The sequence below is a fragment of the Hyperolius riggenbachi genome, chromosome 1 (genome assembly GCF_040937935.1).
Source record: "Hyperolius riggenbachi isolate aHypRig1 chromosome 1, aHypRig1.pri, whole genome shotgun sequence".
Taxonomy (NCBI): domain Eukaryota; kingdom Metazoa; phylum Chordata; class Amphibia; order Anura; family Hyperoliidae; genus Hyperolius; species Hyperolius riggenbachi.
Window position 1 is genome coordinate 417,269,583 of NC_090646.1, and position 19,994 is coordinate 417,289,576.

Here is a 19,994-nt window from a genome sequence, read left to right on the forward strand (position 1 = left end):
TGGTGAAGGGGAGGACATACAGTGGGTTGCAAAAGTATTCGGCCCCCTTGAAGTTTTCCACATTTTGTCACATTACTGCCACAAATATGCATCAATTTTATTTGAATTCCACGTTAAAGACCAATACAAAGCGGTGTATACAGGAGAAGTGGAACGAAAACCGTACATGATTCCAAACATTTTTTACAAATCAATAACTGCAAAGTGGGGTGTGCGTAATTATTCGGCCCCCTGAGTCAATACTTTGTAGAACCACCTTTTGCTGCAATTACAGCTGCCAGTCTTTTAGGGTATGTCTCTACCAGCTTTGCACATCTAGAGACTGAAATCCTTGCCCATTCTTCTTTGCAAAACAGCTCCAACTCAGTCAGATTAGATGGACAGCGTTTGTGAACAGCAGTTTTCAGATCTTGCCACAGATTCTCGATTGGATTTAGATCTGGACTTTGACTGGGCCATTCTAACACATAGATATGTTTTGTTTTAAACCATTCCATTGTTGCCCTGGCTTTATGTTTAGGGTCATTGTCCTGCTGGAAGGTGAACCTCCGCCCCAGTCTCAAGTCTTTTGCAGTCTCCAAGAGGTTTTCTTCCAAGTTTGCCCTGTATTTGGCTCCATCCATCTTCCCATCAACTCTGACCAGCTTCCCTGTCCCTGCTGAAGAGATGCACCCCCGAGCATGATGCTGCCACCGCCATATTTGACAGTGGGGATGGTGTGTTCAGAGTGATGTGCAGTGTTCGTTTTCTGCCACACATAGCGTTTTCCAATTTGCCCCAAAAGTTCCATTTTGGTCTCATCTGACCAGAGCACCTTCTTCCACATGTTTGCTGTGTCCCCCACATGGCTTGTGGCAAACTGCAAATGGGACTTCTTATGCTTTCTGTTAACAATGCCTTTCTTCTTACCACTCTTCCATAAAGGCCAACTTTGTGCAGTGCATGACTAATAGTTGTCCTAAGGACAGAGTCTCCCACCTTAGCTGTAGATCTCTGCAGCTCGTCCAGAGTCACCATGGGCCTCTTGACTGCATTTCTGATTAGCGCTCTCCTTGTTCGGCATGTGAGTTTAGGTGGATGGCCTTGTCTTGGTAGGTTTACAGTTGTGCCATACTCCTTCCATTTCTGAATGATCGCTTGAACAGTGCTCCGTGGGATGTTCAAGGCTTTGGAAATCTTTTTGTAGCCTAAGCCTGCTTTAAATTTCTCAATAACTTGATCCCTGACCTGTCTTGTCTGTTCTTTGGACTTCACGGTGTTGTTGCTCCCAATATTCTCTTAGACAACCTCTGAAGCTCTCACAGAGCAGCTGTATTTGTACTGACATTAGATTACACACAGGTGCACTCTATTTAGTCATTAGCACTCATCAGGCAATGTCTATAGGCAACTGACTGCACTCAGATCAAAGGGGGCCGAATAATTATGCACACACCACTTTGCAGCTATTTATTTGTAAAAAATGTTTGGAATCATGTATGATTTTCGTTCCACTTCTCACATGTACACCACTTTGTGTTGGTCTTTCATGTGGAATTCCAATAAAATTGATTCATGTTTGTGGCAGTAATATGACAAAATGTGGAAAACTTCAAGGGGGCCGAATACTTTTGCAACCCACTGTAGGTAGGTGTGTGTGTGTGTGCGTGTGTAGGGGGAACGTGGGGGGATTGGCCTTAAAGAGACTCTGTAACAATTTTTTCAGCCTTAGTTCTTCTATCCTATAAGTTCCTATGCCTGTTCTAATCTGCTCTGGCTTACTGCAGTCTTTCCTAACTGCACTGTCTCTGTAATAAATCAATGTATCTTTCCTCTGTCCTGTTTGTCGGGCTAAAGCTTGATTGTGTGGAATGTGCAGGGCTGCTTGTGATTGGTAGAAGCGATACACACCCTCTGCAGGCCCCCTGCATACTCTGAATGACTCATACACTATGCTTAGCTGAGCCTATTAGAAGCTGGTTAGTTTGTTTGTAAACACTGCCTAAAACTGTTAATTACAAGCCAGGATTGCAGCAGAGAGTGGCAGAAACAGCACAGAGGGGCACAGGAGAAAATAATGAATAGAATGGTATGCTTTTTATTGTAAGAATATTAGAGTACAGATTCTCTTTAAGGGAATCAAAGTGGCCATACATCTGTTGACTTGACAGCTGATCGACCAACCGTTTTGATATTAGCGAATCGGATAAAAAATTTTGGGTTGAAATTGGTTGAATGTATCAATCTGAGATGTTGGGAAATCTCGGGCCAATGTGGTTGTCAGGTAAGATAATCACGGCATGCGATAACCACGAATTATAGACAAGAAGGAAACCCCGGCCGTTGTCCCTCAATATGTATTGTGCCCCCCTGATGCCTGTACTTTACCTGTCACACTGTTCACAGAGTGTATTTCCGCATTGCGCTCCACGTGATTACTGGCATATAAGACGTGGGGTGCGTGTGTGACGTCATTTGGGCCGGGGCTGCCATGATAACGGGCCTCTAGTCTGTGTTTCCCCCCAGGCCAAAAGGTCCCAGTCCTCCCCTGGTGGCAGCATAGTGTGTGTGTACTGTGTGCTGTGTATAGTGTGCTGTGTATAGTGTGTGTGTATAGTGTGCATGTGTATAGTGTGTGTGTGCGTGTGTATAGTGTGTATAGTGTGTACGTGTGTATAGTGTGTGTGCGTGTGTATAGTGTGTGTGCGTGTGTATAGTGTGTGCGCGTGTGTATAGTGTGTGTGCGTGTGTACTGTGTGTGTTTACTGTGTGTGTGTATAGTGTGTGTGTTGTGTGCGGTGTGTGTGTGCGTGTATAGTGTGTGTGTACTGTGTGCATGTGTATAGTGTGTGTGTGCATGTGTATAGTGTGTGTGCGTGTGTACTGTGCGTGTCTATAGTGTGTGTGTACTGTGTGTGTGTATAGTGTGTGTGTGTATAGTGTGTGTGGTATGTGTGTATAGTGTGTGTGCACTGTGTGTAGTGTATGTGAGTGCATGCCGTAATAAGTATATTTTATGGTGAAATGCTCTGCTGCATTACAACTATTTTCTGGTGAACCCATGCCGCAATAAGTGTATTTTCTGATTTTCTGGTGAAACGCTGATGCATTATGATTATTTTCGGGGATCTTGGGGGTGGGGTTCACCACTGTGGCGGGGTTCACCACGGGGGTGGGGGGTATGGGGCCGGGGGCAATCACGGGGGGGGGGGGGGGGGGATTTGCGTGCCACAGGATTTCTCGCCTGGAGTGACTAAATGGCTAGAGGCGCCCCTACCGCAAATGAAAATATGAACCACTTTAATTTTACTCTAATTTCAGATACTGAAAGTACAAATTCATTCAGCAAAAGACATTTCAGATACTTGAAGAAAAGAGACACTACTAGTAGTAGTGAAGAGGACAGTGATGAAGATTTCCAGTTGCCAAAGAGAAAGCAAGTTGTAAGAAAATCTACAAAAAGAAGGAGGAGGGAGGAAGAACAGGATACTGAAACAGAGTCTGAAGCTGATCAAACCATTAGGAATAAGAAAACTGTTCAAAAGAACAACATTAAAAACAACATTAAGACCACAGAGAAGAATGAAGTGGCAAACAACAACAACAGACCTGCTGGCAGAGGAAGAGGTGTTAACAAAGTAAATAAAAATGAGAATCAGAAAAAGAAAAGAAAAAGCAGCAGGTAGGAAAATTAACTTCTTATCTATTTTATGCTCATCACTATTTTATTGGGTTCCTTTTACTATTTAATACTAAGGGGCACCTGTAGCTACCTATGACGGGCAAGGTAATTAGAGTTGGGCCGAACCTCCGATTTTAAGTTCGCGAACTTCCGCGAAAGGTTCGGTTCGCGAAAAAGTTCGCGAACCGCAATAGACTTCAATGGGGAGGCGAACTTTGAAAGTTTAAAAAAATTCTATCAACTGGAAAAATGATAGAAAACATGTTTCAAAAGCTCTAATACCTGGAGCCACACCTAATTGAGTGAAATACACATCACTGCTGGAGGACCCGCCCACCCTCCCTCCTCCAAGCAAGGTCCTTTATACCATTTGCCTGCCTACACTAATTAGTTATGGGACAGCTGCTACACACTCTGCTAGGGAGATTTTAATTGGCCTCCACCCTTCTACCCATTCCCTCCTCCCTCCTACCGGAGGGAGGAGGGTCTCTTCTGCCAGGGAATTATACTATTTTAAAAACCAGTATACATCATACCATAGCTGGGAATACATACATGAGTATACATCATACCATAGCTGGGGATACATACATGAGTGTACATCATACCATAGCTGGGAATCGAACCCAGATCTCACTGTGTGGTGGGCACATCACCCTAAGCACTGTACCACTACAGAAGTAAGTGAAGCTTGCCTAAATTAACATTTAACATTTATGCTCAATGCAATAGAACCATTAGGTTGCTTAAAGGAGAACTGTAGTGAGAGGTATATGGAGGCTGCCATATTGATTTCCTTTTAAGCTATACCAGTTGCCTGGCAGCCCTGCTGATCTATTTGGCTGCAGTAGTGTGAATCACACCAGAAACAAGCATGCAGCTAATCTTGTCAGATCTTACAAAAATGTCAAACACCAGATCATACCATAGCTGGGAATCGAACCCAAATCTCACTGTGTGGTGGGCACATCACCCTAAGCACTGTACCACTACAGAAGTAAGTGAAGCTAGCCTAAAATTTAACATTTATGCTCAATGCAATAGAACCATTAGGTTGCTTAAAGGAGAACTGTAGTGAGAGGTATATGGAGGCTGCCATATTGATTTCCTTTTAAGCTATACCAGTTGCCTGGCAGCCCTGCTGATCTATTTGGCTGCAGTAATAATAATAATCCAAACATTTGTATAGTGCTTTTCTCCTGTCGGACTCAAAGCGCTCAAGAGCTGCAAGCCACAGGGACGCGCTCAAGAGGCCACCCTGCAGTGTTAGGGAGTTTTGCCTTGAACTCCTTACTGAATAGGTACTTGACCTAGCCAGGATTCAAACCCTGGTCTCCCATGTCAAAGGCAGAGCCCTTAACCAGTACACTATCCAGCCACTGTAGTGTGAATCACACCAGAAACAAGCATGCAGCTAATCTTGTCAGATCTTACAAAAATCAGTGCTGGGCCGAAATTACGCATGAGCGTAATTACGCATCGTAATTCAATGTAAATTTACGCGTAAGCGTTACGCGTAACTTACGGTCTTACGCGTAATTATTTACGCGTAAGACCGTAAGTGGTATCGTAATTACACTGTCTACCGTAATTGCTAGGCATGCGTAATTTTACGAACACTTACGCGTAATTTTACACGTAATTACTAACGTAAAATCTCCCATTTTCTAAGAGTAGCCAATCAGTCAACATCCTAAGCAACCAATAGTATCTTCTCCCGCCCTTCAGTATAAGCGTACGTTTTGACGCATACGAATGATATGTACGCAATAACTGTCACATTGACGGCTATTGCGTACATATCGTCCGCATGCATCAAAAAATAAGCATTAATGGGTATTACGGCACTACGCGTAACATCGTAGTGTAAGCGCCTTCATTACGGTATCCTTACGCGTAATTGCGTAAGTTTACGCGTAATTACAGTGATGTACCGTAGATAATTTCCTACGCCGTAACCGTAATTGCGTAATAGCGTAAAATTACGCGTAATGATCCGTAAGCGTAGATTTTTCCATTACGAGCAGCACTGACAAAAATGTCAAACACCAGATCTGCTGCATGCTTGTTCAGGGTCTAGGGCTAAAAGTATTGGAGGCAGAGGATCTGCAGGATAGCCAGGTAACTGGTATTGCTTAAAAGGAAATCAATATGGTAGCCTCCATATACCTTTCACTACAGTTCTCCTTTAAGCAACCTAATGGTTCTATTGCATTGAGCATAAATGTTAAATTTTAGGCTAGCTTCACTTAGTTCTGTAGTAGTACAGTGCTTAGGGTGATGTGCCCACCACACAGTGAGATCTGGGTTCGATTCCCAGCTATGGTATGATCTGGTGTTTGACATTTTTGTAAGATCTGACAAGATTAGCTGCATGCTTGTTTCTGGTGTGATTCACACTACTGCAGCCAAAAAGATCAGCAGGGCTGCCAGGCAACTGATATAGCTTAAAAGGAAATCAATATGGCAGCCTCCATATACCTCTCACTACAGTTCTCCTTTAAGCAACCTAATGGTTCTATTTCATTGAGCATAAATGTTAAATTTTAGGCTAGCTTCACTTACTTCTGTAGTGGTACAGTGCTTAGGGTGACATGCCCACCACACAGTGAGATCTGGGTTCGATTCCCAGCTATGGTATGATGTATACTCATGTATGTATCCCCAGCTATGGTATGATGTATACTCATGTATGTATTCCCAACTATGGTATGATGTATACTGTTTTTTAAAATAGTATAATTCCCTGGCAGAAGAGACCCTCCTCCCTCCGGTAGGAGGGAATAGGGAGGAGGGAGGAGGGAGGAGGGAGGCCAATTAAAATCTCCCTAGCAGAGTGTGTAGCAGCTGTCCCATAACTAATTAGTGTAGCCAGACAACTGAGTCAAATGGTATAAAGGACCTAGCTTGGAGGGTGGGCAGGTTCTCTAGCACTGAAAGCAGTGTGTTTGACAATAACATGTCTGCTGACAGTGAAATGGAGGGTAAAAATTTTGCTCAATACAGCATTATGGGGCGAATCGAACTTCCGCAAAAGTTGCAGGCGAACGCGAACCCCTAAAGTTCGCCTGGAACCGTTCGCCGGCGAACCGTTCGGCCCATCTCTAAAGGTAATTAAGGTAGAAGTGACAGCTGGTAAAGCCAGCAAACTTACGGTGAAGTTTGGTGGGTTTGTAGGTTCATGGAGGGCAAAGTCTAAGGTGCCAGGACATCTGTGCCTATAGGCTTCTGTGAGGTAAATCCGGGCCTAGGCATTAGGGCATGTGTTCATGTTTCCCTGTTATTTCTGTACTATTTATTAAACAAAAGTCTGCAGAGCAATCAGTGTACTGTATGACAAAAACTTTTGTAAGTTATTGCATAGCTGCTGTCTTTATACATTGTAATGTATCCAGTGAGAATTTGTCTCCTGTGAACACTTTCTGATTCAGCTGAAACACTGCTAGGAATGTTTACTAATAGTGGCTGATAAGAAAACAAACACATTTGGATTCGAATTGAAGCCGCCCAATGAAAAAGAAAGTGCTGTGTTTACTTGTTTGAATAATGTTCTGGAACCAGATTTTTCTGGTAGTAAGTTTTATGCTGTAAATAATCTTTTGGAACAAATAAGAAATGCTGAGCTCCATACCACTTTAAAGCGGTATAAAACCCTGACATAATATTCAATAAAAACATGTTTTCCTACTTTTTATATGCCATACGGTTATCATATTTGCATTTGTGCATACATATTATTAGTCATTTAGAAATTACAAGTTCCCAAAAGTACAGTTTTTTGCTTTGAGAGCTGCCTTTGCATTTTATTCATAACTGGTTTTATTCATGTTGTATTGAAGGCAGACATGCTTTCAGTGTCTCTCTGTGTCCAGGAGCTTCTCCACAGTCAGAGAATCTGTCACATTCCTCACTTGATACAAATAAGTAAACACAAGATAACATTATCTACACTTCCGATGCGTCCAGATTTCTCTGCACTGAACTTTCAATGTATAACTAGTTGAATGCTGTTCTAGTAAAAAAAAAATGGTGGTAGTATATAATATGCTGTAAATAATTTTTTAGAGCAAAGAAGAAATGCTGGGTTTCATTCCGCTTTAATGAGTCAGCTTTGTGGGTGGTAGTCACAGCCTTCTGAAGTCAGTGCAGCTGTATCAGATACAGTATATGTTACTGTGTTGTATATTACTTGGGACATACACCTCTGATTAAAATCTGATGACCTCTGCACATAGTTGTTCATTTTTGCATAGAATTGCACATTAATAATGTCCTCATGGTGATAGCAGTTCTTAGAATGCAGTACATATGTACTGTTTATGATCATAGTTCAGGATTGAGTAAAGTAAATCTGGTAGCAGAAACATATTCAACTAGCTGCTCCTTTGAACTTAAAGAGGAACTTCAGCCTAAACAAACATACTGTCATTAAGTTACATTAGTTATGTTAATTAAAATAGATAGGTAATATAATCTCTTACCCACCCTGTTTTAAAAGAACAGGCAAATGTTTTTGATTTCATGAGGGCAGCCAACTTTTTGATTGATAGGAAGTGAAAGGGAGGATGAGACAGTTCCAAATGTCCTGTGTCCTGATCACCCCTCCCAGCTGCGTGCGCTAGGCAACGTGGACAACAACATAGGAAATACCATCATGCTTTGCACAGCATCAGGGGAAAAAGCCCGGGCAGTTTTCTTTGATGGGGCGGAGCTTAGCTAAAAATCCAGCTAAAAATGAGACTTCTATAAGAAAAACAAAGTTCTGAAGCTGTGAAACTGTTAAAGAAACAACAAGCCTTTTCAGTTCTGCTGAGTAGATTTTTCATACCTCTCAACTTTTTGAGATGAGAAAAAGGGACACTTAAGCCACGCCCCTGCCACACCCCTGGGCACGCCCTCTCCACGCCTCTAGTTACGCATACCATAAAGATTTCATAAGAAACATATGTTGTTTTATAATTCAAACCACACTGGTCCTTTCTATCCTGGTTCATTTTCCTTCATAGTAACATTTTAAAATTAGTAATATATCAATTTAAAGGTTGGGAATAAAGTTTAAAGTCAATCAAACACATTTTTAGTATAGAAATATATATACTTACATAGAAAGGGGGACAAAGTCCTGAAAGAGGGACAAATGAGGGTGAAAGAGGGACAGAGGGACAGGGCTCCCAAAAAGGGACTGTCCCTCCGAAAAAGGGACAGTTGGGAGCTATGGATTTTTTAGTCTGGAGGTTCACTTTAACTTCAGTTTGCAGTCTATGATAACCATTCATGGTGTATTGACTAAGGATATGGCAGGGATGTAGCAGCATTGATCTAGTCTTCTGAAAATAAACATATCTTAACTACAGGGAAGAAGATCTACTTCCTGTAATCCAGTATCTCATGTATAAATACATATCAGCCAGCAGAGGGAGCCCAACGCATTTTTTTTTGTAAGGAGCCAGCTGCAGCAGCAAGTCTGTCCCATGAATAATTAGTTATGATGAGGCTAAACAGACACTTAGGGACATTTTAAAAACTGGGAACTTTGGTTAAAAATTGGACAATACATCCTTTTTTTTCTTCTTGTAGTAGTTATAAATGGTGTAATAATTTTGAATGGTAAATATATTGCCGTCACTGGAAACACTATAGGTATGCCATACCCCTAATTTCCACATTAACAGTTTGAGACATGACCTTATGGGCAGGGCATATTGCAGTGGTGAAGCTTATGACCGACTGCTGCTTGTAGGCCAGGTTCCGATGGATGGTTGACCTGTGTGCTTCTTGGGCAGGATAACTTCCTGACTGCATGATTGCGTTTTGGCTGCAATTTCATGGTAGTGAATGAATGGCAGTGTTTGTAACCCCACACATATCAGCATTTGACACAAGGTTGTACCAAGTGTCAAAAAAGCCACAACACAGTGACAGGAGAGGAGAGAAGAGAGAGGAGCTTTGGGAGGTCCAGGACTCTTCACATGAGCTCACTTGCCAGTAATGCTGGGTACACACCATACACAGCAGGGGACAACATTCTTCTCATTCAGCATGTTCAGCAAATGCTACTGTTTCTCCTCTGCTCCTGAAAACATCTGCTGGCTGGTAAGCTGAAGAGAACTGGTGGTGCAGCAGGAAGGAGGCTGTGCGTCAGTCAGAGACGCACATTCAAATAACACTGCTTTGCCAGGAGTCACAGAGGTTGGGACAACACAGTCAATCACATTGCAGACAGCAGCTTGGTGCTGTGTGCTTCATGCACGCTTCTTATTGCTGCTTGTGCTGTTTCCTGACTGAGTGGCACCCTGTAAAACCCTTACAATAATTAACCAACATTCTAACATGCATTTGAGCAAGGAAGAGGTAGAGGGTGTTTTGTAAGTGTAGCAGCCTGGCAAATCCTCCTTCCCTTGCCAACCACCGTGCCCACCAGGCATGCTCAGATGTACCAAAAATTGATTCAGGTACATTCGAATTCGGGTCCGCATGACATTCGGATTCGAATTGGAAATCGACCACGAAATTCGGTTCGGATTCTGATTCGGTTCTGGTGTCGGTAACAAAATTCGGTAAAAAATGTGTGTTCGGGAATTCGGACGCGTTTTTTTTTTAAAGGGAAATCACATTGAAATAGGTGTAATTAAAAAACAAAACAAAAAAAGTGATGTATGGCATTGACAGCAGTCAATGTATTGTGTGGAACCTGGCGGTGGGACCACAGACAGCTGGAGGATGAATACAGCAGGAGGAGTGATGTGTCACGTGTGGCACTGGCAGCAGGCAATGTATTCTGTGGACCCTGGCGGTGGGACCACAGACAGCAGGAGGATAAATACAGCAGCAGCAGGAGGAGGAGTGACGTGTGGCACTGGCAGCAGGCAATGTATTGTGTGGACCCTGGCGGTGGGACCACTGACAGCAGGAGGATAAATACAGCAGCTGCAGCAGCAGGAGGAGAAGTGACGTGTGGCACTGGCAGCAGGCAATGTATTGTGTGGACCCTGGTGGTGGGACCACTGACAGCAGGAGGATAAATACAGCAGCAGCAGGAGGAGGAGTGACGTGTGGCATTGGCAGCAGGCAATGTATTGTGTGGACCCTAGCGGTGGGATCACTGACAGCAGGAGGATAAATACAGCAGCAGCAGGAGGAGGAGTGACGTGTGGCACTGGCAGCAGAAAATGTATTGTGTGGACCCTGGCGGTGGGACCACTGACAGCAGGAGGATAAATACAGCAGCAGCAGGAGGAGGAGTGACGTGTGGCACTGGCAGCAGACAATGTATTGTGTGGACCCTGGTGGTTGGACCACTGACAGCAGGAGGATAAATACAGCAGCAATATACAAATACAGAAAAAAAATGTAGAAGAGGGCGGTAAACTTTAATAAAGTCTGTGTTGGTGGTGACTTGGTGGTGACTGGTGTTGAGTGACAACAAAAAATGAAAGTTTTTTTTATTTTTTTTATTTAAATAGTAGTATTAAATAGTAGTAGTAGTAGTACTACTACTAACAGCAGTAGTGTAGTATGCTACAGTACTAACTAACTCGTGTGACGGACAGTGACAATTAAAGTCGGTCACACACGGTCAGACGCAATCAATCAATAGGGTCGGGCAGGTGACAGTCACAGGTCACTCACAACGGATGCTGGCCTGTGATGTAACTATTATTTATTACACAGTACAGAAGCTAATAAAATCACACACTAACAGTGGAAAAAATTAACTGAACGGGTAGTAGTAGTAGTAGTAGTAGACAGTAGTAGTAGTACACACGCAGGTAACTAATAAATCCCTAGCGTACTACAATAACTAAGTCGTGCGGCAGACAGTTAGTGACAATTAAAATTAGTCACACACGGTCAGACGCAAACAATCAGTAGGGTCGGGCTGGTGACAGTCACAGATCACTCCCAATGGATGCTGGCCTGTGATGTAACTATTATTTATTACACAGTACAGAAGCTAATAAAATCACACACTAACAGTGGAAAAAATTAACTGAACGGGTAGTAGAAGTAGTAGTAGTAGTAGACAGTAGTAGTAGTACGCACGCAGGTAACCAATAAATCCCTAGCGTACTACAATAACTAAGTCGTGTGGCAGACAGTTAGTGACAATTAAAATCGGTCACACACTGTCAGACACAATCAATCAATAGGGTCGGGCAGGTGACAGTCAAAGGTCACTCAACGGATGCTGGCCTGTGACTAACTATTATTTATTATTACACACAGTACAGAAGCTAATAAAATCACACACTAACAGTACAAAAAATTAACTGAACGGGTACTAGTAGTCGTACGCAGGTAACTAATAAATCCCTTGCGTACTTCAAATAACTAAGTTGTGCGGCGCGGACAGTTGGTGACAAATAAAATTAAAGTTGGTCACACATGGTCAGACGCACACAATCAATCAATTCGGTTGGGCAGGTGACAGTCACAGCTCACTCACAACGGATGCTGGCCTGTGATGTGACTAACTATTATTTATTACACACAGTACAGAGGCTAATAAAATCGCACACTAACAGTACAAAAAATTAACTGAATGGGTACTGGTAGTCGTACGCAGGTAACTAATAAATCCCTCGCGTATTTCAAATAACTAAGTTGTGCGGCGCAGACAGTTGGTGACAAATACAGTCGGTCACACACGGTCAGACGCAATCAATCAATAGGGTCGGGCAGGGCCGGGACAAGGTCCACTATCAACAGAGGCTGAGCTGCCTAGATGCGCCCCCCCCCCCCCCCCCGACCATATTAGACTATGACTATGGTAGGATTAGAGTGTGAGCTCCTCTGAGGACAGTGAGTGACATGAATATGTACTCTGCAATGTGCTGCAGAAGATGTCAGTGCTATATAAATATATAATAATAATAATAATATGGTAGGACATTACACTATGACTATGGTAGGATTAGATTGTGAGCTCCTCTAAAGGAACAGTCAGTCACATGACTATGTACTCTGTAATGTGCTGCAGAAGATGTCAGTGCTATATAAATACATAATAATAATATGGTAAGACATTAGGCTATGACTATGGTAGGATTAGATTGTGAGCTCCTCTAAAGGAACAGTCAGTCACATGACTATGTACTCTGTAAAGTACTGCAGAAGATGTTAGTGCTATATAAATACATAATAATATGGTAGGACATTAGACTATGACTATGGCAGGATTAGATTGTGAGCTCCTCTGAGGACAGTCAGTGACATGACTATGTACTCTGTAATGTGCTGCAGAAGATGTCAGTGCTATATAAATACATAATAATAATAATATGGTAGGACATTAGACTATGACTATGCTAGGATTAGAGTGTGAGCTCCTCTGAGGACAGTGAGTGACATGACTATGTACTCTGTAAAGTGCTGCAGAAGATGTCAGTGCTATATAAATACATAATAATAATATGGTAGGACATTAGACTATGACTATGGTAGGATTAGAGTCTGAGCTCCTCTGAGGACAGTCAGTGACATGACTATGTACTCTGTAATGTGCTGCAGAAGATGTCAGTGCTATATAAATACATAATAATAATAATATGGTAGGACATTAGACTATGACTATGCTAGGATTAGAGTGTGAGCTCCTCTGAGGACTGTCAGTGACATGACTATGTACTCTGTAATGTGCTGCAGAAGATGTCAGTGCTATATAAATACATAATAATAATATGGTAGGACATTAGACTATGACTATGGTAGGATTAGAGTGTGAGCTCCTCTGAGGACAGTCAGTGACATGACTATGTACTCTGTAATGTGCTGCAGAAGATGTCAGTGCTATATAAATACATAATAATAATATGGTAGGACATTACACTATGACTATGGTAGGGATTAGATTGTGAGCTCCTCTGAGGACAGTCAGTTACATGACCATGTACTCTGTAAAGTGCTGCAGAAGATATCACTGCTATATAAATACATAATATGGTAGAGACATTACACTATGACTATTGTAGGATTACAGTTTAAGCTCTGAGGATAATCAGCAGTATTGATATATACTCTGTAACATGCTATAGAGGGCATCAGCACTATATAAATACTTAAAGTGGCCATGAATTATACAATTCTCCAGACAATTGATTATCTGATTTGATAACATTGATCAGAAATGATTGTTCAGGTCCACTAATGGAAGGAAAGCTGCTATCCAATTTGCTCATTAACAGAATTAATACAGACTGATTCCATCAATTTGATCAAATTGGATATACTGGTTCATTAGTGGTCCAGGACAACTGATTGTCTGGTGAATTGTATCGGTAGTGGCCACTTTAAAGCAGACCTGAATTTCCTCTCTGCTCTAAAAGATAGGCAATAGCATAAGAACCTTCATAGAAAAACATTTTTTTGTTGCAGCTGATACAAATCCTGCAATAAATCTGCACTTTCTACTTCCTGCTTTCATGGAAGCAGACATATTGCTAACATCCTGTGCTTTCAGATGAGCTTATCTGCCTCATCTTCCATGTCAATCAGGTGGCACAAGGGAGAGACCAAATCAACACTTGTGATTAGTCATAGATGAGAGGGAATTAGACAGGCTAAGCTCTCTAAATGCATGCAGGGTGCATTTCTCTGTGTTTTCCGTCTGTCCCGTGCAAGAGTTCAGGTCCACTTTCAAAGTGAAACATTGATGGGATGCAGGGGCGTAGCAATAGGGGCTGCAGAGGTTGTGACCGCATCGGGCCCTTGGGCCAGAGGGGCCCCAAAGGGCCGTTTCTCAACTACAGTATTAGCTCTCTATTGGTCCTGTGCTCATAATAATCACTTCTATAGATACTTTGAATAGTAGTAATCATTAACAAACTGTTCCCCATCTCCTTCTTGCTCCTCTGACACTGTAGTTGCCATTGGCAGGTTTTGGTGCACCGTATCAATTGTTATGTATAGAGTGCTTGGGGGGCCCCATTGCAAAACTTGCATCGGGGCCCACAGCTCCTTAGCTACGCCACTGATGGGATGCTTTTGGGGAGGGAAACATTTGAGGGAAGGAAAGCTAGGGTAGAGAGGCAGAAGATTTAGAGACAGGAAGAGGGGGGGGGGGGAGTGGGTTGGGCATGGTTAAGGGAAGATATAGCATCATGATGACAAGGGAGGAATTGAGAGTGATAGGGAATGGGAGAGAGGCATGAGTGTTGGTGACATAAAAGCATGATCCCAGACCAGACATACAGCTTATAGCCACCCCCCCCCCCCCCTTCCCGTGTGCTTTCCTTTCACCTAGGAAGCCCAGCTCTGGCATATTAACACTGCAGTAATTTGTGCTGTTATCTTACAGCCCCCACATATTCATGCAGCAGCTTCAGGGAAGAAGGAGAGAGGGCTCCCAGCTACGAGTGTCTCATGTACAGTGTGGCAGCAGCATTAGGGAAACTAATCCTTTCAGCTCAGCCTCAGTAGGCAGTGTGTGCTGGATGTGAGCAGAATCATGCCTGCCTGCAAATTCTGCTCTGGACACTTCTCCCCCTTCCTCACACTCAGTGCTTCTACCCAACCAATTCCCCACATAAGGCACGTAATTATGTACCTGTCTTCTGAGTTCCACTGCTTCTTTCCTGAATTTCCCGGGTCTCTAGTCCACACAGTGCTCAGCCCCGCCCCCTCAGTGTGACAGAGGAGAGAAGAGGAGGGGAGGGGCGCTCTGCTCTGTGAATACACGTACGTAGGGGAGACTGGGTACAGCACACAGCAGACAGATTTCTCCATAACAGGCTGATCTGCAGCTACCGTAGCGTGGATCACCCGCCCCAGCTCTCCTGCCTCTCATCAGGCACCGGCCAGTGAGCCCAGCGTGAACACAGTCAGCGGGGATGGTGGGCGGCAAGCCAGGCAATACACAGACCTGCTCCTTGCGCCCCACCCACACTGCAGTTAGCTCCGCCCAGAGGCTCCAGCCTTGTGAGCCTATGTGTCGGCCCGGCCCTGGGGTCGGGCTGATGACAGTCACAGATCACAACAGGTTTGCTGGCCTGTACAGTGTACACAGTCAGTAACTAACTAACACAGTACTGAAGTTAATAAACTAACAGACTACAGCAGTACTAAATAATTAACTACACTAGTACTACTACTAAGTAAGTATACAACTAACTAGAATCCCTAACCTACCTAAGCTAGTAGTAGGCTAAGGCTGCCCTAGGCTAGCAGGCCTAGCCTGCACACAGACTAACACTAGCCTAGCACAGTATACACTATACACTAGCTGACTACAAACAATCAAATTACTATCTAACTATATAGGAGTACAATCAATGTGTTTAGGAGGTGTTTAGGAAGCAAAACGCTAGGTTTAGCAGTGAAAATGCACTTGATCAGACGCAGCACAGGACTGGAGATACTCTCAGTACCATCACAGTCACACAAGTACGTGGCTCCGCAACATGGCCGCCGCCTTATATAGAGGAGGGGAGGGACAGGCTTCCCTCCTCTGATTGGTTGCTAGGGTTGCCAGATCCTCGGCTGGAGGACTACTGATTGGCCCAATGACGTTATCCCCGAATCCCGAACCCGAACCCACCGCAATTGGAGTGCGCACATTCAGGAAACTTCGCATTCGGATTCGGCATGATTTTTACTATTCGGGTTCGGCTTTGCATTCGGCAAACCTGAAAAATCACCCGAATATTCGGGTAAACTTTGCATTCGGGGTCCTGGTGAGCAACCCTGGTGCCCACTGCTTATGGGTTTGGGAAATCCTTGAATAATAATTTTGCCCTTTGGAGGTAGACAATTCATGTTGCTATCTGATCATTCTGATAAGGAAGCAATCAGATAAGCAAACTCACTCCAGTGACATCAGGCATGTATCACTGCCATGTTTTCCTGATTGTGTTTACTTTCTCAGAATCAGAATCAGAATCATTTTATTTCGCCAAGCATGACTGGGTCAAGCCCGGAATTGGGTTTGGCACAATGGAGCGGTACATAGAAAGAAAGAAAAACGTTAAAATGACAGTAATACCTCATACTCAAATATAGACATACACAAATATACAATCATACAATCAGCGTTAGATATATATATATAGCTCAGTATTCCTCTTTCAAAGACACACTACTGAAGACTGCCACTCCTATCTCTCCGACCCAGTGGAAGTGAGGTGAAAAAACAGTGGCCTGGCCGAGAGAGGTCACTTGCGATCCTCAGTGCACTGGCTCGCAGTCTTGTGTTATACAGGTGGTGAAATGGGGGCAGAGGTCTCTCAATGATCCTCTCCGCCGACCTAATGATCCTCTGTAATTTGTGCCTGTCGCTGGCGGTGGCTCCCACATACCAGACCAAGATGGCGGAGAAGAGGATCGATTCAATGGTGGCAGTGTAAAAGCATGTTAAAATCTCCTGCGCCATGCCGAACTTCTGCAGTTGGCAGAGGAAGAAGAGTCTCTGCTGGGCTTTCCGTTGGGTTGACGTGATGTTGACCCTCCAACTGAGATAGCTGGAGATGGTGGTGCCCAGCAGGCGAGCGCAGGGTACTCTGGCCACCTTGGTGGATGTAGATGGGGGGAAGGGTAGGAGCCGACTTCCTAAAGTCAATTATAAGTTTGACGGTTTTTGCCGTGTTGAGCACCAAGCTGTTCTCCTTGCACCAGTGGCATAGTCTCTCCACCTGTTGCTGGTAATCCTGGATGTTGTCCTTGGTGACGAGGCCAACAATGGTGGTGTCATCCGCAAATTTTATGACTTTGACAGAGTCTACCGTGGATCTGCAATCATTTGTGTAAAGGGAGAAGCAGCAGGGACAGGGCGCAGCCCTGGGGTGCCCCTGTGTTGGTTATCACTTCTCGTGAGTAGATGTCCCCCAGCCTGACAACTTGGGATCTGTTAGAGAGAAAGTCAACGATCCATAGACGTTGGGTGGGGTGGACCCCAAGTGTGGCCAGAACATTCTGGAGAGTGCATGGGCATATAGTGTTAAATGCCGAGCTGAAGTCTAATAGCAGTACTCTGGCATACACGTCCTTCCTGTCTAGATGGTTGTAGATGTATTCCAGACAGATGTTTAGAGCATTATCAGTGGACCTATTTGCCCTGTAGGCGAACTGGAGTGGGTCTAGTAGGGGCAAGGTGGATAGCTTGAGGGTGGATAGGACCACTCTCTCTAGGGACTTCATGATAACGGACACCAGGGCCACAGGCCTGTATTTATTGAGGTCGGAGATGCCTTGTTTCTTAGGAACAGGAATGATGGTGGACCTCTTGAAGCACGCAGGGACCCTGCCCTCTGTCAGTGACCTGCTGAAGATGGCAGAGAGGGTGAGGGCAAGTTGTTACGAACAGGATTTGAGGCAGGCTGAGGACACGCCGTCAGGTCTCGAGGCTTTCCTGGCGTTTAGCGTGGACAGGAGGTGCCGAACGTCTGCCTCCCTCACTTCCAGAGAGAGTGAGTCCCCACTTGGGTCGCTGTCCGCATGGGCTGGGGGGGGGGGAGGTGGTGGGTGCCCCCCAGGCTCAGCCTGCCTTTCAAACCTGTGGTAGAATTTGCTTAGTTCTTTAGATAATTCAGAGCTGGGTGTAGAATGTTGTGGGGGAGACTTGTAGTTGGTGGCAGCCTTAAGACCTTGCCATACAGCTCGTGAGTTGTTCGAGCGCAGGTTCTTCTTCATCCTCTCAGCAAACTTCTTCTTCGCAGCTCTCAGCCAGGGGTGCTCAGCAGAGCTCGAATATTTGAGTAGCTCGAATATTCGAGCTCTTTTTCAGCTATTCGAGCTCGAATACCGAGCTCGAATAGCTGCAGCTATTCGAATGGGCTACTCGAGTGAACTCGAATAGCCCATTCACTATTCGAGCTATTCAAGCAAACAGCGCTATTCGAGCTCGAATACCGAGCTCGAATAGCGTCATAGCCCAGATTGATGTCCTTAGAGCCAATCAGAGGGCTCCCAGGCCCTCTGACGGCAGCCAATCACAGAGGGGGACCCTGGCCAGCCCCTACCCTATAAATAGTGGCCGCCATGTTCCGTTTTTCCGTCCTTGCCTGACTTTGTACAGAGAGAGATCTGCTCCTTTGTGCTTTGGCTTAGCAAGAGCTCTATTGTGGTCAATTACCTAGCGTTTTTGCTCACATACACCTCCTATACACACCTATATTGTTGTTAGTTAGATAGACATTGTATTTTAGTTAGTAGCTTGTGTGTTACATAGAGACAGACAGCTGCTGCAGGCAAGCTTACACTGCTTTAGGCCTCAGGGCCTTGCCTGTGTGGGCAGCTGTCCTGTCCTCTGTTAATTTATTATACCAGTGTTTCTGCTGTCCTTTACTACTGAGTGATTGTATTTTGTAGTAACTGTACTAGGACACTCACTGTCACTGTTTGTTCATAGCTCCTGCGTGTGTGCGTGCAGTACACACACTCTATTTCCTTCTGATTACTACTGATTATTGTAATTTCCTAGTTGTACTTACTTACTACTTACTACTAGGGACACTCAGTCACTGTTCATAGGCTAGCTCCTGCGTGTGTGTGTGCGTGCACTGTCTGTACAGTACACACACTCTATTTCCTTTTGATTACTACTGATTATTGTAATTTCTAGTTGTACACTTACTTACTACTTACTACTAGGGAGGGACACTCAGTCACTGTTTATAGGCTAGCTCCTGCGTGTGTGTGTGCGTGCACTGTCTGTACAGTAGTACACACACACTCTATTTCCTTCTGATTACTTATTGTAATTTCTAGATGTACTACTTACTGTTACTAGTACTTACTGTACTAGGGACACTCAGTCACTGTTCATAGGCTAGCTCCTGCGTGTGTGTGTGCGTGCACTCAGTACACACACTCTATTTCCTTCTACTTAATCTGATTAATACTGATTATTGTATTTTCTAGTTAGTGTACTAGGGGACAGACTCACTGTTTACACTTATACTGATTACTGAATTATTGTATTTTGTATTAGTACTGTACTAGTAATCACTTAGCGATCTAATCACTTAGTGATTAGTGTCACCTCACCCACCAACCCACTCCATTAAAGTACCCCACTTTTTCACCCGCCCTTTTAAAAAACTTTTTTGTTTACGCCCAAAACATCTAAGATGTCTGGAAGTGGACGCCAGCGCGGTTTGGGCAAGGGGAAGGGCAGCAAGGGAATCAAGAGTAGAGGGAGCAGCATTGTGGCAAGCCGCGGCTGCGCCACCATGCACAGTTCCGCAGCAGCAGCAGCTGCGTCAGTGGCTAACATTCCTCCTATAGCCACTGGCCGTGGATGCCTTGGGCGCCGCCCAGCAGGAGCAACTCACGCTGCAGAGACACAGCAGTAGCAGCAGCAGCGTGTAGTACCTGCTCCTATTTTCCTCCAGCCGGGTCG

At 44.3% G+C, this 19,994-nt stretch overlaps 1 protein-coding gene across 2 annotated transcripts in view; it reads left to right on the forward strand.

Moving 5' to 3' along the window:
- LOC137518499 (transmembrane channel-like protein 2-A) overlaps positions 1–19,994 on the forward strand; it is a 127,990-nt gene that overhangs the window by 18,294 nt on the left and 89,702 nt on the right. For both annotated transcript variants that reach the window (XM_068236435.1, XM_068236443.1), the window contains exon 3: positions 3,301–3,661. In XM_068236435.1, the coding sequence (XP_068092536.1) occupies positions 3,301–3,661 (361 nt within the window). The remainder of the gene's footprint in view (positions 1–3,300; positions 3,662–19,994) is intronic.